The sequence below is a fragment of the Melanaphis sacchari genome, unplaced genomic scaffold (genome assembly GCF_002803265.2).
Source record: "Melanaphis sacchari strain LSU unplaced genomic scaffold, SCAv2.0 Contig1_pilon_pilon, whole genome shotgun sequence".
Taxonomy (NCBI): domain Eukaryota; kingdom Metazoa; phylum Arthropoda; class Insecta; order Hemiptera; family Aphididae; genus Melanaphis; species Melanaphis sacchari.
Genome location: NW_020270976.1, coordinates 4,593,743 through 4,617,229, shown reverse-complemented (window position 1 = coordinate 4,617,229; position 23,487 = coordinate 4,593,743). Strand labels below are relative to the sequence as shown.

The following is a 23,487-nucleotide window of genomic DNA, read 5'->3' as shown; positions in this document are numbered from 1 at the left end:
GTTCTACTAATGAAAATTGACTAGCACTACTAAATATACATAGGGACATAGATTTAGACATAGACTCAGACTCATTAAGTTATTAGTATATGATTTTGTAAATAGAAAATAACGACGTCTAGATTTTAAATTTTAAATAGGTAAATACGAAATACATAAAATAATTTTAAAATAATTATGCCTGTAAATAATTTATTTTTAAACTGAGTTATTATTTTATTTTATCAGTTGGTTATTGACTATTTTTACTACTTTATTAAATCAAAAAATAATTTGGTATTCTAAATATTTACATTTTTTTAAACCCATTTGTTTAATTATATCATAAAACAAAAAATATTTTATTGGGTTTTTAAGCGTTTAACATTTTTTGCAGGCTTATCATTATCTCTTTTATAAAATAAATATATGGTATAATAATACCATAATATTTATGGTCACCTATTAATCTATGAAAATTTATCTACAATAAATTATAATGATGTTAATACATTATTATGTTAAATTTATGGGAACCTTAGTTTGTTAACATAATATACCAAATAGTATTCGTAAAAAGTAGATGTGATGTAGTAAAAAATTTATAAACAAAAGGGTAATAAAAAGGCCATAAGTAGGACAAGTAGGTATATTCCAGCATTGCAAAATTTGAAAGAAAAAAAGTAAAGTGCCCTTTCCTTCAAAAAAAATCTGGCTACAGCACTGACTCTATATTTATAATTTATTGAAAAAAATATATATATATATAACATTGAAATGCATAATACGTTATAATTTATAAACTTACTATCGATTTTATAAAAAAAATTGTACGATTACTTTATATTATTCGTACAATTTATTGTACGTTGGACAAACAAAAAAATTAGTATTAGGTACAGATACAGTATTATTTAGATTAATATTTAAACGTCTCACGGACGAGGTTACAATAACCAGTATTCGCTTATAATATTATAACCAAATAGATACCAAGAGGTGAATATAAATACGAGTACAAATGACATATTATATAATATTACCTATTTATAAATGTATATAAGCTTATGATCATATTTTATAAATGATTTGAACAGCGTGCGCAGGGTAAATAGTACCTAAATACCTAGGTACACGGCGATGGTGGTCAGCCATACAATGTAGTAAGTACACCTGTGTAATATTGTTGTGGATTATCATTGACTTTTCTTTTTGCTTTTCGATACTTTTGAAGCGGAGGTCTTAGCGCTGCAACCGATTATTCTCCTAAGCAAGTACGACAAACACTTGAAACAGAGATACGAAACGACGGTCAACAAAACCATAGCGGCTGCGATCACGTCCAACATGTAATATTGAAACCAGTAGAGTTGGTTGGCGGCTGTACGCAGGTGGGGCGCGCCTTTGTGTCGGACGACGAACTCGATCCAAAATACGGCATTATCGATGATGGACGTCGGGGTGTCCCGCATTATCGACGATGCCTTTGCGACCGCCTCGCCGTACCTGAAACCGAATCGTCCGCCACGTTAACGCATAGAATAAATGGAAAAAATTCCGTGATTGAAGTACCTATACCTACTGTATTATAGGTATACTGCGGTATAGGTCATTCTAGTCGTTTGTACCTGTGCGGTTATACCGCACAGCTGAGTTTGTCCGTGGACAAAAACGAGGTGGAACTATGGATAGCTAATAGCTATACATAATATAGTCAATAAAATTGTTGGGTATATATTTCGCTAGGAATATAAAGTTAATTACCCTACCTATAACGAATTCGTAACGCATCACAACTCAAAAAAACAGTGGTATCATGGTCATTCCATATTATGTAAAAGGTACCTACCTATTATTATTCGTGTATATGTATACAAATAAAATATTCGATTTCCGATTGTCCTAAACAATATGCTCGTATAAGCCCATTTTTAAAGTTTAAAATGCTTTAATATTTTAATTCACACCCCTATCATTGCCGACGGTGGAAAGTTTCTACTATTAATACGCTCACTCTATATATGTATTTGATTATTACTTCTATTTAAATAAATTATTACCATAGCGGCAAAGGCTACGCCCTATGCAATTATATACATTTTATCTTCTACAACAAATTATGTCAGTGGAGCCAGTGTCATTATTAGCATTTAGCATTTGCCATTTAGTATGGGTGTAGAAATGTATTTGAACCTGGGTCCCACGGTCCTGTTTCAAACTCTAATTTTTAAACTTTTTTTTAAATATTTAAAATTTTTTACTTTTTGACCAACAGTTTAATCAGCAATGCAAGTTTAGTAACACTAAAAAAAATCCATTATTACCGCTTATCACAATTATCATTTCTAAGAATTTAAAGTCGTACGTGGTTGTTTACTACCTATAGTAGCTACTACCTAAGTAGCTATTACCTCCAACGGTCTCACTACCTAACGTTTTCGTTCTGTTTACAGTTTATGTATTGTACTTAAATTGTTTATGGTCATGGTTTATTCTTTAATCTTTAGAGAGTAGATACATGTTAAACTTGTAGCCTTCGATCTTTTTGACAATTCACAAATCACAGCATCCACGATCAATGGAAAATTAAGAGGATGTCAACATGCTATTCACCATAATTGAGACCAACAAATAAATAAATACAAATTGGACTTATCACAACTGCGATTCAAATGGATAAAGAAGCTTAAATTTTAGGTAATATATATAAATTTTGGAACTACAACTAACTTATTAATAATGATACACTTGAGTATTAACTGTGTGACAGTTGAATATTTTAGTATAGGTAGCTAAGAATTATTTGAAAAGTAATATAATCATCATTAATTAAATTCAACTTAACATTAATGTTTATACATTTTAAAATAATGTAATAATTAGATTTATTCCCTATCCGATGTATATTACAATGTTTAACTAGCTCGCATTGTACTTGTTAAATATCAGCAATACAAATACAATTATGGTGTTATTAATTAGGCTTACATTAATAATTTCAATACAAGTATATATTCCATATTTTATGTGTAACTAATTACGTTTTAAATTTACATTGAACATTTTTAACAATTTTAACTATATTTTTTGTATTGTTTAAATTAAATTAAAAGTTTGGTTTAGTATAGAAAATAAATTATGTATAGTATTTATAATCTAATTGATTAAAAGGAGAGTCTGGAGAATATAAAGCTCTGTTCACCAGGTTAATGAAATAATAAATTTTATATTTTAACGTTAATTGACAGCATAAACATTAAGCTACTGAACAGCAGATTCAATATAATTATTTAGATATTTAAAATTAATTGTATTTAAATTATAGTATAATTGTATAATATATCAAAATAATAAATATGACAAAACAATCATACATATTCTACATATAATTAATCATTTTTTCAATTTATAATTAAACAGCTATAATTAAAAGAATATTTTATTTTTATTTTTTAAATAGCCCCAATCCTTTTGGTAAAAGATTTAAAAAAACCTTTGTATAGAAATTATATTAAAAGAATGTGAAGTATGATTAAACTTAAAATTAACTATTAATGTATAATACAATGTCATATTCAAATTTAATACAGTTATGTACAATTATTATGTAATTATCATAATATTTTAAATATTATATTATTTGTACTACCTAGGAAAAAACTAACATGTAACATAAAATTTTCTTTTAGTGCTTAAAACAGAAGATAAAGCAATTGTTGAGTAATAACGGAAAGATACAAAGATTACTAATTACTAATTCATCTAATTAGTACTTGGCATAAAATATAAGGTTAGTATCCCAGTTATGAATTTTAATATTTAATTATTAAAGTTAAATATCAAATAATATTCTTTAATACTTAAGAAAAGGTCATACACTTCATCACTGTTCTTACCTTTAACTTTGATTATAAGTCAATTTACTGTAATATTAAAACTGACCACACACAATGTATTCTACTTAATGCAAATTTGCTGTGTTGTATGTATGTAAGACAGAGATAACATATGCAGGTATAGCGTCTTCTTATTAGATAAAATATTTTGTACTATTTTGGTCTATTACAATTTATTTATTTAAATATCTTATTATACAATATTATAAATGTATGTATATTATGCATTTTCTTTAAAATAAACAAGTAATATTTTATTATCTATTAAATGTACATAAGTGCTTTGTTAAAGACTAAGCATGTATTTGTTTTTTAAGAATAATATTGTATTTAATCAATTAAATGTATAGACGTCCTATAACTTTTAGAATACTATGCACAGTAAAAGACATGACAAGAAAAATTTAATTTAATACAATTTGTTATTTGTTTTCTTTTAATTGAATATTCACAATATGAGATTTTATTGTTTTTATAATTGATAAAGTATTATTAAACTTTTATTGTACTGAACCAAGAATTAATAAATTTATCGAGCGTTGAAGATTTATTAAAACATATTTTATTAGTTCCTTTGTTTTTAATGAGTGTTGTTTATAAATTATACAGACATATGAAAGACATTGTACCTATAGAAGAAACAGACTCATGAGAAAATATGCTTAAATACTTTTAGTACTGTACTACCTCCAACTACATTGAATTTGATATAGCCATAAAGAAGTCAAACTTATAATGAATTTAGATCAATTAAAACATTTTGCAAAATAATTTATTTTTAATTATAAATAGTTGGTTATTTAATTATTACAATAATATTGTAAATTTTTACATCGCAAAACAATATATGATTGTTTTCAGCATATTTTTATAATTTAATGTAAGTGAACATTATACCTATTGTGTTGTCTTTGTTTTACAAACTGAAAAAATAGTAAAATTGTACATTTGTGTTCATAAATTGCAATTTTGTGTTTTTTATTATTTGGATGAATTTATCTATTATCAAACTTAAAGGTATGATTCTTGTTTGTTTTTTTACTAAATTTGAATTTTTAAAGAAGGTAAGAATATGTAAAATATCAAAATTTTAAAATGCTTATGACCTGATTAAAAACAAAAATATTGTAAAAAATCACCAAGGAAGTACTGATAACATTTTTACCCTTTACAATTGAAAATAGGTCACTCTAAAATTAATGTTAACATCATGAAATTAGAATTGCTGAATTCTATGTTCATGCTTGTTATTTGTCCCAGGGTTTTTAAGCCTGATGTCCTGGCTAGTCATACAGTTTATCCCAGTTAAAAGAAACTTAGAAAAAATATTTACACTGTATCATTGTATAAAAATAATACATTTAAAAATTGTATTAAGATTTAAAATAACTATAAAATATTACTAATGCATAATAATTGTATCTTAATATAAATTAATGAATATTTAAATGAAAAAATTATATACATATTTCCTAATTGAATCAAAAAAGAAAGTAATTCATCATTTCTTGTTCCAGAGTTAAGGGATTTTAAATCTGGTAATCCTAATGTTTGTAATTAGGGAATCACTTATTAAAGTGGTGTTTTTTGAAAACCAATATTATCTCTTTTGATTTGGATAATTATTGATTAATCTAATTGTCTATCTTGACTTATTGTAGAATGAGGAAGTTTGCTATTTTATATGCCTTCTTTCATTCAAAAAAAAAATATAATTAATAAAATTAATGCAAATTTATATTAACACGTTGACTGCCAGCAGTCATTCAATAGGTATTTGTTATATGCCAAGCATATTTTTCAATGTTTTCCAAATTTGTATACACTATATATTTGAAAAAAAAAAATTGTATTAGGTACCTAATTGTAATAATTTTTGCTATGTCACGGTCCTTATTTTGATGCATTTTTGTAGAGCCATAGAAAATTTAATAAAATAAAACTAATTCATTTATGGTCACCGGCGGTCATTTGGTATGGTAGTAAAGATGAATTATAAGTGCCAGCGGTCACAAATGTATACAATTTGAGAATTACAGATGACCACCAGCGATCATATGGCAGTCAATGTGTTAAAATAATAATTTATCATTGTATGTAAAAGCTTTTTTACATTTTTATCAATTGAATTGTAATAAAAACAAAATTTTGAATTATATTTTAACAAATTTTACCATTATCGATGTCATCTGTAATAATCCAATTGTGCTATTGATATACTTCAAATTGCAATAACTGTTACCTTAACACATAATTATATTATAAATTATTTACCTTGTTTTGATTATATTTATGATTGGTATGTAATTAATTATATTTTTATCATAAAATATTTGGTTAATGTTAAGTTTTTAGTTTAATTTATTGAAAATAGCAATACCCGCAGTAGCTTAAATCTATTTTATAATTATATTCATTTTATTATGGATCATTTTATTCTCAAAATTCAAATATATAACTTTGATTTTCCAAATAGTTTGGTATGAAATTAAAAATTAATAATCATAAAAGTAAAATAGCTCACAACATTTATATACTTTAAAACAATGTAAATAGTTTTTACCAGTAGTAAACATTTAAGAAATTGAGCATATTAGACATATTGCTAATGCTGTTTCATATATTATATAGTTAAAGAAGTTCTCAATGATAAAGATATTGTGCATTTTAACTTTAAATAAATGTTTTTTTATAACTTTTTAAAAAAAAGAATACCTATTTAATTTAATTATTCTTTGGTAATATAAATTTATCAAGAATATAAACAGTATATAATCTTGGGTAAAATCTTAATTTTCTTTCAATGACCAGTGACAATATAATTTTTCTTAGAAATAAAAAAAGCTAGATTTTTAACATATCAGTTGAAATTTTAAAGATTAATTTTCATTAAGAATATTATATAACTCATTAGTCCATTCCCATTTTTTGATAATGCACTCCTAATCTAACATCCATAATTAGTAATGCAAATACAAAATTCAAAACGATTTTATCAGGTTTTCATGTTATCAATGCTTTGTTTTTAGGACACTTCAATCTTATAATATTTTTTTTAATAATTTTTATTTTAATATGCAATCACTAGAACAGCAATTCACACAAGTAAACTAAAATTGTTTAAATACAATTATTAATATGATAGATTATCCTGAATTAATGCAAATTATGATTTTCTAATTTATTTTATACAAAGTATTCTAACACAAACTATGAATAAAATTCACCAGTTAACATTTTAATGTTTAAGTAGTTCTGTAAAAAATATTGATTTTTTTAATAAATCTTAAAATATTTTCATGAAAAAATTTTAAGAAATCCTTAACACATAACTAAGTTCAAATATATACCTAATGAATAATTCCTTTTCATATTATTTTTTTCTCTTAAAAATATTATATGGTATGTTTAGGCGTTAGGCCATCAATATTATTTTCTTTTCTTGTATATATAATTATAGATGTTATAATTATCATATAATTGATGATATATAAAAAAAATCTGTGATTGAACAATAGAACCTTATTTCTACGATAAAGAAAGCGTCATATTATTACAACTTATACATTTAGATTACATATTGTTATGATTTATCATAATTTATTAACCCAAATCTCAAAGTAAGTTAGTAATTTATTCAGTTATTGGCCTTTATCATTATGAACTTTAAACTTCTCAGTCCTCATTAAATTAAAATATAAAAATGTATATAGTAGTATACAATTTTTAAATATTTTCCAAATTGAACTGAAAATGTATAAAAATAAATTATTTTATATAAGGTAATATTATCATAAATATACTAATCACAAGAGTTAAATACCATAAATTTAAAAAATAAAAACATTTATATAAACATTTATTATCATAAAACAATATTATGACTTAAAATCTGATGTAAAACACTTAGGTATATCAGTGATTATATTTTATTTTTGGCAAGTCAAAGAAGGCATTTTAAAAAAAGTTGGTGCAAATGAACACTTGAATAAAAACCAATGAACCACCCACTCTTTAGTATTTTATGAATGATTGGTGCTAATAATTAGTTTCTTTTTAAAAATTGTTACCAAGTGTAAAAAATCAAATTTAAATAAACTAATTAGATAATATAATATAGTACTTATTACATAGTACCTACCTAATTATTACTTTGTTACTATACCTACCTTCCAAGTGATAAACTTTTAATTCAAAAACTAGTTATTATTAATACAAACCAAATCTATTATATTCCAGACTACATTTTACATTGTTTTTTTATACCTATATATTAAAGTGGTTTAAATTAAATTATAAAATAGTAAGATTTATTTAATAAATTTTTTTTTTTTTATTATTACCTAACAAATAACATTTACAATCTAGACATACTGACTTATAGACATATGACTTTGAAGACTTGTGAAGAGAAGCTATCCAGTGATAGGACCCTTTTGAGTTGTGACAATTAAGACAGGGAGAGGTATTTCAGTTTAGGAGGTCGCGACACCAACGTCTTTTGAGGCGACGAGGAGAGTTATCTGGAATTGTGGCTGAGTGTTGGTTTGCAATCAGAGGATTTGGATGATGAAGTAATTTGGAATGAAACTTTTTATAGTGGGTTTAATTAAGTTTTCAACTGATTCAATGTTTAAGTCTTTGTGAAGGGTGTGGTAAAAAACATACCAAGGAGCTGACGTTATTGTGCGGAGAGAAATGGACTGAAATGCTTCAATTGTTTTAATTTGGCTTGGTTTTGCACAACCCCATATTTGGGCTCCATAAGACCAGATTGGTCTAATAAATTTAACTATTGAGCCAATACATAGTCAATCTACCAATCTATTTTAATAAGATTCATTCTAGAATGTTTAAAATAAAATTATAAAACCAATAACATCTTTGTTGACTAAATAGTTTTATTGATTGACTGCAAATTTTATAAAATAAAAAGTTCAATTTATATAATTAATTATTGTGTTTATTGATCATAGGTAAGATAATAATTTTATTATTATAAATTCAACCCTTATTAGTTTTGTTTATTTTATATACCTTTTTTTAATTCAATGTGGCTTCCACTTCATTCCTTATCCTGGGAACCTACGCGACTATTTTAGGCTATTATATAGTTAACTTTGTCTCTGATGGAGAATATGGTTGATTGGTCTTCGATATTTTTTCATGACACGTAATTAAGGAAAACTTCGATTACGGTATTGTTATATAACACTTTAACCATTCTTTTCTGAATATCTAAATATCAATTTAATGGTATTTATGGTTCACTTAGCAGGTGGCCAAAAGTCTATCGCCTTTATGGATACTAAAGAAGATAGAGTAAAAACAAAGCATAAACAATATAGCCATATAGGTAATGAAGTTATAGCCTAAAAATCTTATAAAACGATGAAATATTATTTTATACTTCATATAATATTAAGTATTTTATGTTTTATAAATATAGAATCGACTTACTCTATATTTCTATCACAACAAAGTTTTCTTTCTAAGTTCATCAAATTTACCGCTATAACCCATCTATAATTATAGATTATAATTTACGTCTAGTGTGCTTATTCCTGCATATTAAGCAGTAAGCGGTTATTCCATTAAAAAATTATTTTGTCACTTTTTCACTTTATTATGATGTGATCGTTACCTTATGTTTACATATAAATAGTACTTTTCCATATTTGATTATCCCCAGTAATTAAATCGTGAATGGGTGGGAAATGGGAATGTAAGATATTTCCCTCATATCTCCTCAGACAGCCTTGATCTGTATATTATTAGTATGGGTAAACACCACTGACATTCTTAATTTTTCAAATCACTTATTCAAACGTATTTTTCAAAAAGAAAAAAAAGCACTACATATCACGATTACAAGACTGTAATGCGTTGCTTTGTTGGCCATCTAACAATAAGTGGGTAGGTATTAATAGAGTTTTGTCACTGGGTGCGTCCCATAACAGGTGGAGGTACCTATCTGCCTATTATATAAATTAATAAGCTAATAAACAAGTACACCTTACTTAGGATCTCGCAAAAGTTGTTGAAGTTTCGTTCCGAAAGCCTCGGCTGTCAGTTCAAAGTAGGGCACATATAAAGCGAATCCCTTGCTTTCGGCTTGGATTGAATTGTGTGTTTGGTCACCGAATACAGGTATGGACAGCATTGGCACGCTGTGGTAGATAGACTCGATCAGGCTGTGTATGCCGCCGTGCGTGATAAACAACCGGCAATTGGGGTGACCTAAACAAAAGTAGTGTATAAATATTACAATATTATGTGTAGGTATTTTATGGGTGTATTTTATGGGTAGATCCTTGATTGTAAACTTTCGATTTTAATGACCTGTTATTTTTTCCGGATCGATTTCAGTTTATATATTATAATTTTGTATCAATATAATTTAATGGTTATTTTATAATATGAAAAAATGTTAAATGCTTATATAAATTATGATAAATAAATAAAAAAACAATAATATAAATCAATTTCATTAGCTATGTGCTATAACTAAATTCAAAATAGGTACTAATAAAATAAAAGAAAAATTAATTTAATTTTTATAATGATATGAACATATAAATTAAAAAAAAAAAATTAAATAATTAGAGTGAGATTACATATTTACTTTGGGTAAATTTACCTACTGTGGACCCGGAAGATTAAACTACCGGTACAGTTTAATAATTTTAAAAATTGCAAGAATTAACATCGCCATAGTTCCTTCAAAATAAAGATAGTTATGTAATAATAATTTGCACTGTCACCGGCAGACCCCCACATTAAGTTTTGGGCCCCTGCACTAAATGCTTTTGCAAGTCCTATACAGATTAAGTATAAAAAATAATAAATCGCTAATACAAATTACAACAGTCGTTCCGAGATAAGTGTAAATCTGTAATAGCTAGAGAGTAATAAATACGGACTGACTGTAGTAACACTTTAACATAGATAATATTCATATGAAAAACGCTATCAAAATTCGAAAATTCATAAGGTCTAAAATCGGGAATTATAAGATATCGATGTAGGAGTAATAATTATTGTATTATTGGTATCGTGTATTACGGATAAACTAGGTATATTGCTGTTCAGTGGTATACGTCGTTAGCTATATTCAATATCTTACATGAATATAATAGTTAAATTTTTGACGTGTAATAGTGATTGCTAGGCATTTGGTCTAAATGGACTACAGGGAAAGGAACACATTTTACCTGAAAATGATTTTATTCGATATAATATTATAGTCAACGATACACACTGGTTCAGTTATTATTTAAATTGTTTTAAATGATCGTGTTTTATTTCTAATATATTTGATATTATAATAACGGTATTTAAATATTTAATAATTTTCCTACATAGGGTAGGAGGAAGGATGTTACAAACGTAATTTTTATAATAACGACTGTGATATTGCGGTAAGTCCGCATTTTATTATAAAATATCAATAATAACTGAATACGATTAAGACTCATTTACAGTCAATTATTGCAAGTAAATAAGTAGATTCAAAATTGACATTTCATATTTTTAATTTTTAACAAAATGTCATAGTTAGGTAACTTATTAAATCAAAACTGTTAGCAAGATACTAAAAATAAGAAATTTTTCAATTTAAAAAAAAAAAAACTCGTAAACTAGTAGGTAATCTAATTTATGTTCTGGGGAGTCCGTTTCAAGAAAAAAAAAAAAAACTACATTATTTTATATAAGAATTATTGAAGAGATTAGATTTGAAGTATTTGCATACATACCCAATATATCATTTTGCGGAAACCATTTCCTGACCTTGACGTTTTTCGGAAGGTTGGGTATTTGATCATCTTCCCATTTCCACAGAACTGTTTGCTTGAGCTTGGCTAATTCCGATAACAGAAGCGACACTACTTCCCTGGGCATTTTAGACGACTTGACTACTGAACCCAAACTAAAGTAAATCACTCCGTGTTCAGCTGAGTCCAAAATGGTTTTTAGGTCCTAGAAAAGAATTACGAAAGGTTTGCAAAAATTGTATAATTAAGGTAGAGTATATTTTAACCTTTAATAATACATTGGACTGGACATACGACAAGATGTATATTATATTTATTTATTTTTCATTTTCTAGAATTGTTATAATATATTTACTTGTTAAATTAAATTATCATTATTTATCAATTTGATGTGATACGTTTAATATATATAACAATTAATATGCATATAACTATATATAAGATTAGACTTTAATAGCTGTGGTTAATCGTAAATGACAGTATTTTTAATTAGTGGTCCCCACTACCAAACAATAAATATTATCATGTTATGAACTTGAATCCATTCACGCATTAAATACGAGTATTTTCCTCAAGCTGTTAATTGGAACAAAATATTTATATTTCAATTATAATTTTCTATAATATTTCAAAACAATGTATACTTATTTTTTTTTATTATTAAAAAAAGGTGACATAGGTAAGGTTTAAAATTCCGATTCTCAAACTAGATTTGGTTATGATCCCATTAATTAACCTAACCCTTAGTTCAAATATTTCCCACGCTCACGGTTTTGATGTAAGGTGATCCAAATATTAACACCACGTAAAAATATTTTTATAAGTATTCAATTTTACATCCAATGAAAAAAAAAAATATTAAAGGTTTGTAAATCACTTCCAGGCATAATATTTTATATTTAAAAAAAGTGGTTTATTCCAAAATTTAAATACACTCAATATTTGTGCAAACCTACAGAGTGATAGGTAAATAAATAAAAAATTCTTGCACTAATATATATTAATCAAAACTTTAAAGTAGTATTTCTAAACCTGCAGAGGAGCGTGTTTACATTTCTGGGAAAGTGTATATAATAAATAATGATTAACTATTAATTTTTTATTCATATTTTATAATTATTATCATCAATAAAATAGTAATCATTCCGAATATCAAATAGTTTATTTGTAAAGCATTTGTAAAAGGTGGGCATTTTTTTCAATTTATAGGAGGGGGTGTAAGATTTTTGAAAATCTTCAAAGTAGAAGTTGGGAATCATTGATTTATATGAATTAGTGGATTCAATAAGTTGTTTTAAAACTACTCGTTTCTGAAAAAATCTATGACATTGATTGATCAGCGAGAATGTCACATTCTTATTGTTATGTAAATGAATAATAAATTATCATAAAAACTCAGTGACAGAATATAGGGGCATCGAAATATCGATGTGCACGCCCCTTAAGACGATACCTAATAATAATGAACATAAATTTCAAGTTTCAGGAATACTGGTTTCAGAGGAATAACAATAATTTGTGCTGAACCGGACGATAGCTGAACAATAGAGGACTCGGACGGTGAACATAACAATAATACTAGTGCGGCAGGTAGCACGTGCGATTTTGTTTGAAACAAAAAATGTCGTTTTACAAACCAATCGAAACAGGTACGTCCGGAGCAAGTGACATATGATTGCAAACAGACCTTTTCCCATAACACGATTGCGAACTTTTTACCTGCCTTTAATCTTGTGGTGTTAGCTAATTACAAATTTTTAAATAATTAAATAGTAGAGTATAAGGATTTTCTGCTATTACGCTATTAAAACAATTTACATAATCCTATGTCCAAAAAAGATAAATCTAAAATTTAATCAATGTTAAAAACATTTAAAAAATATTTTTTTTCAGTTTATATACATTATGTAACAGTATTATTAATATTTATACTCCTAAATTATTTTAATCAATCAACATTTTAAACACTTCGTATTATCTTATATAATTTAATTTTAGTTTGTAACGCGTAGCTATAATCTAACATCATCTTGCATATTATTAATATCGAATAGTTTTTATTCAAAAAAAAAAAAAAAAAAAATGTTAACTGAATTCCCGAACAAAATAAAACGTAGGTATTCAGAAATTATGAAATCGGCAGCGCAGCCTTTGAAAAACGTTCGCGATCGTTCGTTTTTCGGCTAGAAAAAAAAAAAATAATAAATAAATCTCTTGATAAGCGACATTCGTTCGCAACGGCGTCGTAAAAAAAAAAAAAAAAAGGTAAAACGTTCGCAATCCTGTTGCACCCGTGTCCGGAGAGCCACACCCCAGACACCTGGCGGTCATATCTAACCGCCGTCATTTACGCGTGTATAGGTACGCACCGTAGGCAGCGGTTTGGACGGCCTCGTGTGCATGCCGGCCACCGGCACGTAACTCGGCACGTACGGCGTGGCCGAGCCAATCACCGGGTGGGTGTTGATCAACGTGAGGGACACGTTCTGGAGCATGGCCGCTATCTCTGGTCGGCCCTCATGGCCGCCGTACGCGAAGTGTTCACTCATGAGTTTCTGCTGTCGCGGAACGTAGAGCAGCCGGTTGACCCACGTGTCGAATAGGACGGCCACGGCGTTCTTCGCACGCTGGACGAACGTCATGGGCGCCGCGTAGTGGGCCGTGAAGTCGGCCACGTACGCGGTCGCGTACGGGTTGCCTTGCCACTGCGACACCCTGGGGTTGGCGACGAACGGCAGGAGCTGCACGACGGGCGCCCCGTACTTGTGGCCGAGCGTCACGAAGCACTCGTGGAAGAAGTTCTCGAACAGCACCAGGTCGAACGCGGACCGGTCGCCGAGCACGAAGTCCCGGACCGACTTCTTGGCCAGCGCGGTCTCGGTGATCGTCGGGCCCAGCCACAGCGAGACTAGGTACAGCGGCAGTCGGTTCATCAGCGAGTTCTTGTCCAGAAAGTTCATGCCTGCAACCGGACGACGCGACGGTTATAACAATAATGATTGAACTGGACACGGGTATCGTTGTGACCGCTTAAAAACCACCGTGTTAATTATTGATAATATTGGATAATATAATATTTGATAACTTTTCGCCCGAGTCTATTTGACTCGTCGATCATCCGTTCACCGACCGTACTCGTATATAATATAAAATCCGTTAAAATCTTTTATTTAAAAAACATATTCGTAATAATTATTGTTGTTTTAACTCGATGCGCATTGCTCTCGAGAAAAAAAAAACAAAATTATTTCAACAGTCAGTGCCAAACTAATTTAGTTCGCAATTTAATCGGCGAATTAACTATAGTTGTAGTAAATTCGTCAGAATATTTGAATATATATGTCGCATTCACATAGTGAAACCACTCATTTCATGAACTGGATATCCAGATATTGAAATTCGTCCAGATCGTGAATTTTGACGAAAATACATTATATGGAAATCCATATACCTATATCGTATACTTTGTGTAATTATTATTTTATTATATAAATAATTATATTTCAACAAAAATATTTTTATTTAATATTTCACGATTGATTATGACGTTGACTGTTACAAAGCATAGGTTTATTTTCTACGTTTAAGTATTGATATTAAACATTTTATGAATTTATACTACAAAATGATTTAAATAGTTTTTAGATTCTAAGAATTTTGAAATAAACGCTTATAAAAAAATAATGTGACTGTGTTATTTTTCAATTATAAGAAGTTGAGAAATTTTGTTTTAAATTTTCAAACACTTTTACCCGGTGAACATTTTTTTACTAACATTTATAATAAAAATTATAGAAATTTAAAAAATTTAATATTTCTATAAGTTAAAATATTTTGAAATTATACGAAGTGTGGGAAATATTAATACTTACAAACATTTGGTAAAAATTTCTAGTACCTATTAGCTACGGTTATTCGTTTTTGAAGTACATACAAAAACAAAATCAGTTCTTTCAGAAATGAGATTTGTGTGGTATTTTTCATTATTTTTCCCTTAAGCTTTTTTTATTTTCCCTGATTATTATAAAAAAAATACTTTAGATTTCCTATTTCAATTTTTTTACCAAGAACCACCCTCAAAATTGAAAATCAATGCATTTTTACGACTTATTATCGAGTATACTTGGCACAAAAATAATGTACATATAACAAAAAATATCACTGTAAAATCAATAGATTCTGAACAAACCAATAAATCTAAAATTAAAAAAAAAACTGGAATTTTCACGAAAAACCACTATTGAACAAAACGTGTTACTCAAAAACAAATAACCACGCATGTACTTTACATTTTCATTAAATGTTTAAATTAGCATTTTTTAAAACATTCAAAATATTTTTACTTCTTTTGAGTAATATTAATAAACATTTTATATTTTCAATGTTTTTTTCTACATTCTAAACATGAATGATACCTAATATTTTAAATTTCAATACATAATTCCTCATAAATTGTTTTAACTGGAATTAATAAAAATAATAGATATTAAAATTTCAAATATTGTTTTTTAGTGTCTGAAACTCTGAAGTTTAAATTTTAACAAAATTGTTGGATATTCACGGTAAAAAACAACAATTTCTCATCAAACGATTTCCTTTAATTTAATATAAATAATTTATAAAAAAAAATAACTTGGAGGTATTCTTAATATTTTAAAATATTTATACTATTTTCTATACCTACTTGAATTTTTAAAATATTAATCCTCTATTTATTCTTTTCATAATTTCTTTACATTTGATATTCCCGATTATTTTTTTTCTAATATCTATAAAAATAATTTTCACTTGGTCAAAAAACTTCAAAATAAATACAAGGTTTCCCATAAACTTTATTATAGTTATTTAAAAATTTATTTTTAAGAATTATTGAATAAGTTCGATATATGATAGATAAGCATTGTCAAAATTATAAAAATTTGCTAATTATTTTATAGTTAAAAATGTATAATATCTGATGCTCAAACATTTAATAGAAAGTACCTCATAAGTAGTTTATTTTAAGACCAAAACATCTAAAAAATATATTAGTACAATTTTTTTTTTTTATTAATATTTGAAATTAAACTTGAACAAAATTGTATACAAAGAATGTAATAATTTTCATTTTTTCATTTAAATATAATTATCGTGTGTTTGACTACTGTCATCAAAATTTAAAAACTTAAAAAGCTCAAAAAAAAAAAATGTATAATATTATATTATAACGTTTTTTGTATAAATAATAATATTTATTATTTATCATAATATTATTATTATTAAAACTTGAAGCAATTCGTTTGCACAATGATATTATTATCTAAAGTATTGCCGAATCGGTTTGCACTTTTTTTTTTTTATTAATCTAAAGATAAGTACTTTATTGAAAAGAGTTAAAACAAAAATTGACTATTTAGCTATGATAATTTTTTTTTTTTATTTGAAATATTCGCATCAGTTACAATCATAACTAGTTAGTATGTTATAAATATTTTTTTTAATGTGACATTAGATAATTTAATATTTTGTTGAACTTGTTGTTTATAAAAACTGTAGAACAATGATAAAACACTAAATAAAAAGATTACGGTACATTATAACAAAATATGATAGAATATATAAATAATAATTAAAATCAAAATATTGACATGTAAACAACTAAATTATTTCGACTATAAAATCAAATTTAATTTTAAAACTATCATAACATTAAATATTTTATACCATTTAATAATGATAGGCGTTATCGTGAATATAATTAAACTTCGGAGCCAGAGCTCTAATCTTATTAATGATTATTATGATTTATGGAAAGTAAAAATCATACGATAATTCATTTTATCGTAAAAACACTGAATATATAATTCTCAAGACCGTATAATAATTAGCAATTATATGATAATTATTAAATTCAATATCGTAATCATTATATCGATTAATTTAAAATTGTATTGGTATTTATTTCATATAAATAAATGTTTTGAAATTCTAATTTCTATCAATTTATATAGTTATATACTATACTTACCTATATATCATATGAAACTTTAAAATTGTATAAAATAAAAATAAATTAAGGACATACTGGTTTGTTAATACACTTCACTAGCCTTCACACACCACACAATTCCCTACACATACAATATTCTGAACATTTTCGTTTAATCGTGTAGGTACATCATGTTATAATACATTGTTTAACTACACGGTTTATGCACTGGCACCAAATACGCGTTTTATTTAGAATGAATTGCACAGAAGTCTTGATGAGATACTGTAACGATTGTCGTCGATCGACATCGTGCATTACTCTTCTTAGGTAGGACACGGCTAATGTGCTGAATGAGAAATAACGAGCAGAGCTGACTGCTAGCTTAAGGTTTTCCAGCACGTGTCGTAGCATTTAATAATGACCGATGCATGAATGTCAAAAGTGTGTGACACGAATAAAAACACGACAGTGGAGAAGACTGCGACGATTCGCACGGCCATCGGCGAACATCCACACACACGCACGTTTACACACCATATCCGGATCGGTAAACCTCATAGCCTTTATACATTACCAATTATTTTGTCCAATATTAGTACCTATACGAAATATCTATATACTTATGTTATGTACTTATCTTAAATAAAGTAATCCTGATCTCTTGCGTTAATATTACACACCGAGGTCGAGCCCTCGAGATATCGTTAATAATGTTAATATAGACATAACTTTGCCGTAGGAAACACGTCGAATGGTAGCGACCGAGAAGAGGGCACGTAAAAATATTATATTTTGTACTTAAATAATATTGTAAACATATTGCAGCGAGTATTTGCCCACACAAAATATATAATGATATTGTTTAAATCTAGTGCCGTTCACCATTAGATTTGAATATGTTCGAAGCAAATCTACGACTTACTTATAGGTACTCATCAGTTTTTTAATTACAACATCTTTGGGGTGACAAATACAGAATACTTGGTGATGAATATTTTTTTTCTAATATAAGTGTAGTTAATTAGATGTATTATAGTAGTTTATATATTAAAATACAAATGCCTAGGTACAACTACCTGCCACGTTTTCGGTGACTTCCACTTTGATGTGAGTGTAGTGTGGCAACGACGAACTTAACGAGAATGGTGAGACTAGAGTCAAATTGTGACCTCTGGTCACTAATGTCTCCAGGAGAGGTTGGAACCCCATGAAATGGCTTTTGGTTTCAGCTGGTAGAAATGCCAAAATGTTGTACGGACGTGTATTATTCGGTAATCCACAGCAACTGCAGACGGCCAACAATAATATCTTGAAAGAAAAAAAAATAATATGTATGAGGTAAATCGTAAATAGATTAATCAAATTTGTATATATGTAATATACATGCCAGTGGAAAACATAAGTTTTTTTATTTATAATATTATCTATCAACTATCTATACCGATTAGAAATATATACGTGTAAGTTGAGGTGAATAATACTTCTTTGGAGATTAGATTACTGTGAATTATTACAATGTTGATTTATCACATTTATAATTATTGTTATATATATTTTGAAACTTAAACTCAAAACAATATTTTGTATTTTTGGCATTGTTCAAAAATGTTTTATGGACATTAATTATGGATGTTTCTCAAGTCTTACAATAAAAGAAAAAATTCAAATAAGTAAATTATTATTACATTAATACCTATAAGTTAAATTAGACCTATAATACACCTATACTTGTATAAAATTCAAACCAATTTTTAAATTAAAGTGTTATAATATGCAAGATATATTGGCTACAACTAGTTTGCGCACATTTTAAAATTTCCCTGCTAAAACCTGTAACTTGTTTGCGCACAACATATTGTAGAAGGAACCACTCGATTGCGCACAACATATTATATACAATAATATGGTATAGCCATGATTATATTTTGTACATAATATTATTATATACCTACAACACAGCTACACACAACACACGTGCCAACAGTGATATTAAGTGTAATTGGTTTTTAGACGCAGATAATGGTCTGTAATCGGCAATATTACTTCGATAAACTTTATCAGTATTTATGACCCATCAATAAACTGGTACTATCGTTTTGAAATCGCAAACACAAACTTTTAGTTTTAATTTCGACAATTCTCTCGTATAGCGCTTACAGAAATATGGATTATGAAATAACAAATATATACTATACGCGTCGCGGTAAAATGTGTGTTTCTATTAACAATTTTAAGTTTTCGAAGTACAGAAAATTAAAATGTGGGAATTTTTCATTTCGATGTACCAATAAAAAATGTAAGGCAATTGCTACATTAAATCCTCAGTGTACAAGTATTATTAATCATAAAAACGAACATAATCACAGTGAATATTCCGAGAATGCAGTACATAAAGATATTATCCGTAGTTCTGTTAAAAGAAAAGCCGTTGAAGAAATGCATACACAACCAAGTAAAATTATTAGACGAGAATTATTATTAAAATCAGATTATTATTTAAATCATGGTGACATGCATTTGTTACGAAATTCAATGTATGCAATTAGAAAAAAACATTTCCCAAAACTCCCAAATACTGTTAATGAGGCTGTATTACAGCTGAAAGAATTCCAAGTTAAATTTAAAAATGAACAATTTATGTATTTCAGTGATGATAATAGTGTAGTATTGTTTACATGCTCAACAAATTTGAGTGCTTTATGTGATGCTCCACATGTATTTGGAGATGGAACATTTTCTTATTGCCCAAAATTATTTACACAGCTGTATACCATTCATATTTATCAAAATTATTTTTACGTACCAGTAGTATTTTGTTTTTTAGAAGATAAACATACGTCAACATACACAACTATGTGGGAAACACTTCAAAATCTTTGTACTCACATTCTCGATCGGCAACTTATTATTCAAGAATTTCATGTTGATTTTGAAAAATCAGCTCATAACTCAATTTTAAATGTCTTTCCACAGTGTAAAATTGTATGCTGCACATTTCATTTAGCTCAATCTTGGTTTCGTCGAATACAAAAAAGTAGTAAATTATTACGGGAATATAAAAATAATAATTCAGATGTAGGTAAATGGCTTAAATATTTTTTTGGTTTGCCGTACTTGCCACCCGATGAAATAGAAATAGCATTTTCAAATTTAATAGCTATTGCTCCACCTGATGGATTATACTTCTCTGATTATGTTTTTTCATCATATATATCACATAATTCAAATTTCAATACATCCCTGTGGGCAGGAAAACCAGATGATTTACCCAGAACAACGAACGGAGCTGAAGCATTCCATAGGCATTTTAATAATCAATTCTATAACCCTCATCCACACGTATACCAAGTAATAGATGTTATTTTAAACATTCAATCAGAAACTGATCTTAAACTGAATTCAATAAAAATGAATATTAATAACTATCGCCGGAAAGAAGTATTACAAACAATTGAGTACATGAACAATTTGTGGACAAAATATTCAAATAACGAAATTGATCAATTGAATTACTTGGAACAAATGGGCAACCGCTTCCAAGGTAAACCTTTGAAATAAGTAGGTACTTAATTAAAATAAACATAAATAGATGACCGCTACAATAAAAATTAATTGTACATATTATTTAACACATCTCACCAAAAATACATTTTTAACCACACCAGTGAAGTTAAAATATTCACTGACAGTTCTAAGTCTGTAAAAGTGGGAAGGGAAATGTGTGCGCAAACCAGTGGTTACACTAGAAATAATCTGTGCGCAAACGAGTTGTAAAAATGTGCGCAAATGAGTTGTAATTTTAGTAAATGTGCGCAAACAATGTGCACCCAGATATATTATGTTCAAAATAACATATTGGTATACCTACGGTATATATAGTAAATATTCTTGATATCAAAGTGGCTTATATTATTTAACTGTTTTATTTATACAATATTCAATATTTGCTAAACAAACGCTTTGACTAAATTTTTATAAGTATAATTACCAGTGATTTCAAACCGTTTGTAGCGTGACCATAACTATTAAATTCAAATTTTTTTTACCCTTAAAACAATCATTACAATTGTAAACATAATATTTATTTGCTGACATTAATTTATAATATAAAATAATAAAAATATAAACAAAAATAGAAATCACTCATACGAGTTTATCAATTATTTATAATAATTTTTTTCTCGATCTATTTAATATTATTTAATTTTATTATTTTATAAATATCTTTTCTTTTTTTTTTTTTTTAATATCAATAAAATCATACTAAAATAATATTTGAATTATGCACTTGCTGCCCACTTTAAAAACCTTCACGATATTTTAAATTTAAACAATCTAAACAAAAATTTATTAAATGAAAAATGACTTCACGTTTTTCTATCATTTATGTACTCGTGTAGGATTAGGTGATCTTATAATGACGTTCAAATGCATATTTTATATTCACATTATTATATTAGTATTATTATTACGTGATTATAGTATACTCACGGCCAGCTGTAAATGATAATCCATTTTTTCTTAGCGCTCACACTATCATTAAACAAAAATATTTTACCGAGGAGAACACAACCTGCCGCTTGTAGTCACGACGTTAAACTGATCGTCCAGTAGGCAGTAACCGTAGGTACCTGATAAGGATAACTGATGAATTACCGCGACGCAGCGTTTTAATCTGGTCAAAGATCGAAAGTCTATGTAATATTATTTTTTGTTATATAAGTAAGCGTATCTATTTTTTTTCTATCTACTTTTTGTCAGTGACTATGATATTTCGACAATTATTTAGATGATATACAGACTTAGCCAAAACAAAAGCAAAAAACAATTTTTAATTATGTAAAATGATACCTAACAGTAATACATTTATACAAATAATACACAATAATATATACAGATAACTATAAAAAAAAAATTATTAAATGACAAAACTAGCTTCTATTACTAAATTAATTATTTTATTAATGGTAATTTCAAATTTAATATTAAGCATAGTAGAGCGTAGGTATATGGTAGGTATAGAGCGTATCTATTTAGAATTTACTATATTATGACAAGGTCAATTAAACGATTAGCACTTGAAAATTACATATTGGTATGCAGTGTATACCTATAGTATATATCCTTGATATAAAAGTGGCTTATATAATTGACTGTTTTGTTTATACAACATTCAATATTTGCTAAATAAATACTTTGACTACATTTTTATAAGTATAATATACTCTAAACCAGTGCTTTCAAACCGTAAGTAGTGTGACCATAACTATTAAATTCGAATTTTTTTTACCCTTAAAACAATCGTTATAATTGTATACATAATATTTATTTGCTGACATTAATTTATAATATAAAATAATAAAAATATGAACAAAAATAGAAACCACTCATACTAGTTTTATCGATTATTTATAATTATTTTTTTAGTATAAAATTATGACAGTAATACATTTATACAAATAATACACAATGATATATTATACAGATAACTATAAACTATAAAAAAATATATTAAATGACAAAACCAGCTTCAATTACCAAATTAATTAATTTATTTATGGTCATTTAAAATTTAATATTAAACATAGTAGGTCGTATATACCTAGTAGGAACTAGGTATAGGGCGTACTTATTTAGTATTTACTAATTTACTATACGATAAGATCGATTAAATGGTTAGTGCTTATAGATTTATATAATTTTCATGATCTATTTATACATTTTAATCTAATTTACATGTATAAAGTTAATATTAAAGATTATAGTATACAAAATAACTATAGTACTAAATTAAAGTAAAATTGTAATATTGTTTCTTTTTGTTCTACCGTTTTTGACTCCAAAAAATCCAATTTATAATGGTTTT

The 23,487-nt window shown here is 27.2% G+C and overlaps 1 protein-coding gene and 1 long non-coding RNA gene across 4 annotated transcripts; one reads left to right on the top strand and one right to left on the bottom strand.

Annotated features, from left to right (window-relative positions):
* Positions 1-837: 837 nt before the first annotated feature.
* Positions 838-22,215, bottom strand: LOC112593151 (UDP-glucuronosyltransferase 2C1-like). Of its 2 annotated transcripts, none has more exons than XM_025337476.1 (6): positions 22,113-22,215; positions 18,695-18,929; positions 14,020-14,612; positions 11,633-11,855; positions 9,896-10,115; positions 838-1,485 (listed from the first exon to the last, which is right to left on the bottom strand). In XM_025337476.1, the coding sequence occupies exons 1-6, from the start codon at positions 22,134-22,136 to the stop codon at positions 1,176-1,178; spliced, it is 1,605 nt and encodes a 534-aa protein (XP_025193261.1). In that variant the 5' UTR covers positions 22,137-22,215; the 3' UTR covers positions 838-1,175. The 2 variants fall into 2 exon arrangements, with proteins under 2 accessions (XP_025193261.1, XP_025193262.1); XM_025337477.1 differs by having other exon boundaries at positions 18,698-18,929.
* LOC112593152 lies at positions 1,492-13,494 on the top strand. 2 transcript variants are annotated; one of them, XR_003114584.1, is made up of 3 exons: positions 1,492-2,676; positions 3,669-3,769; positions 13,131-13,494. It is a non-coding gene; the product is annotated as an uncharacterized LOC112593152 (long non-coding RNA). The 2 variants fall into 2 exon arrangements; XR_003114585.1 differs by lacking the exon at positions 13,131-13,494 and adding an exon at positions 5,791-5,968.
* Positions 22,216-23,487: the final 1,272 nt, after the last annotated feature.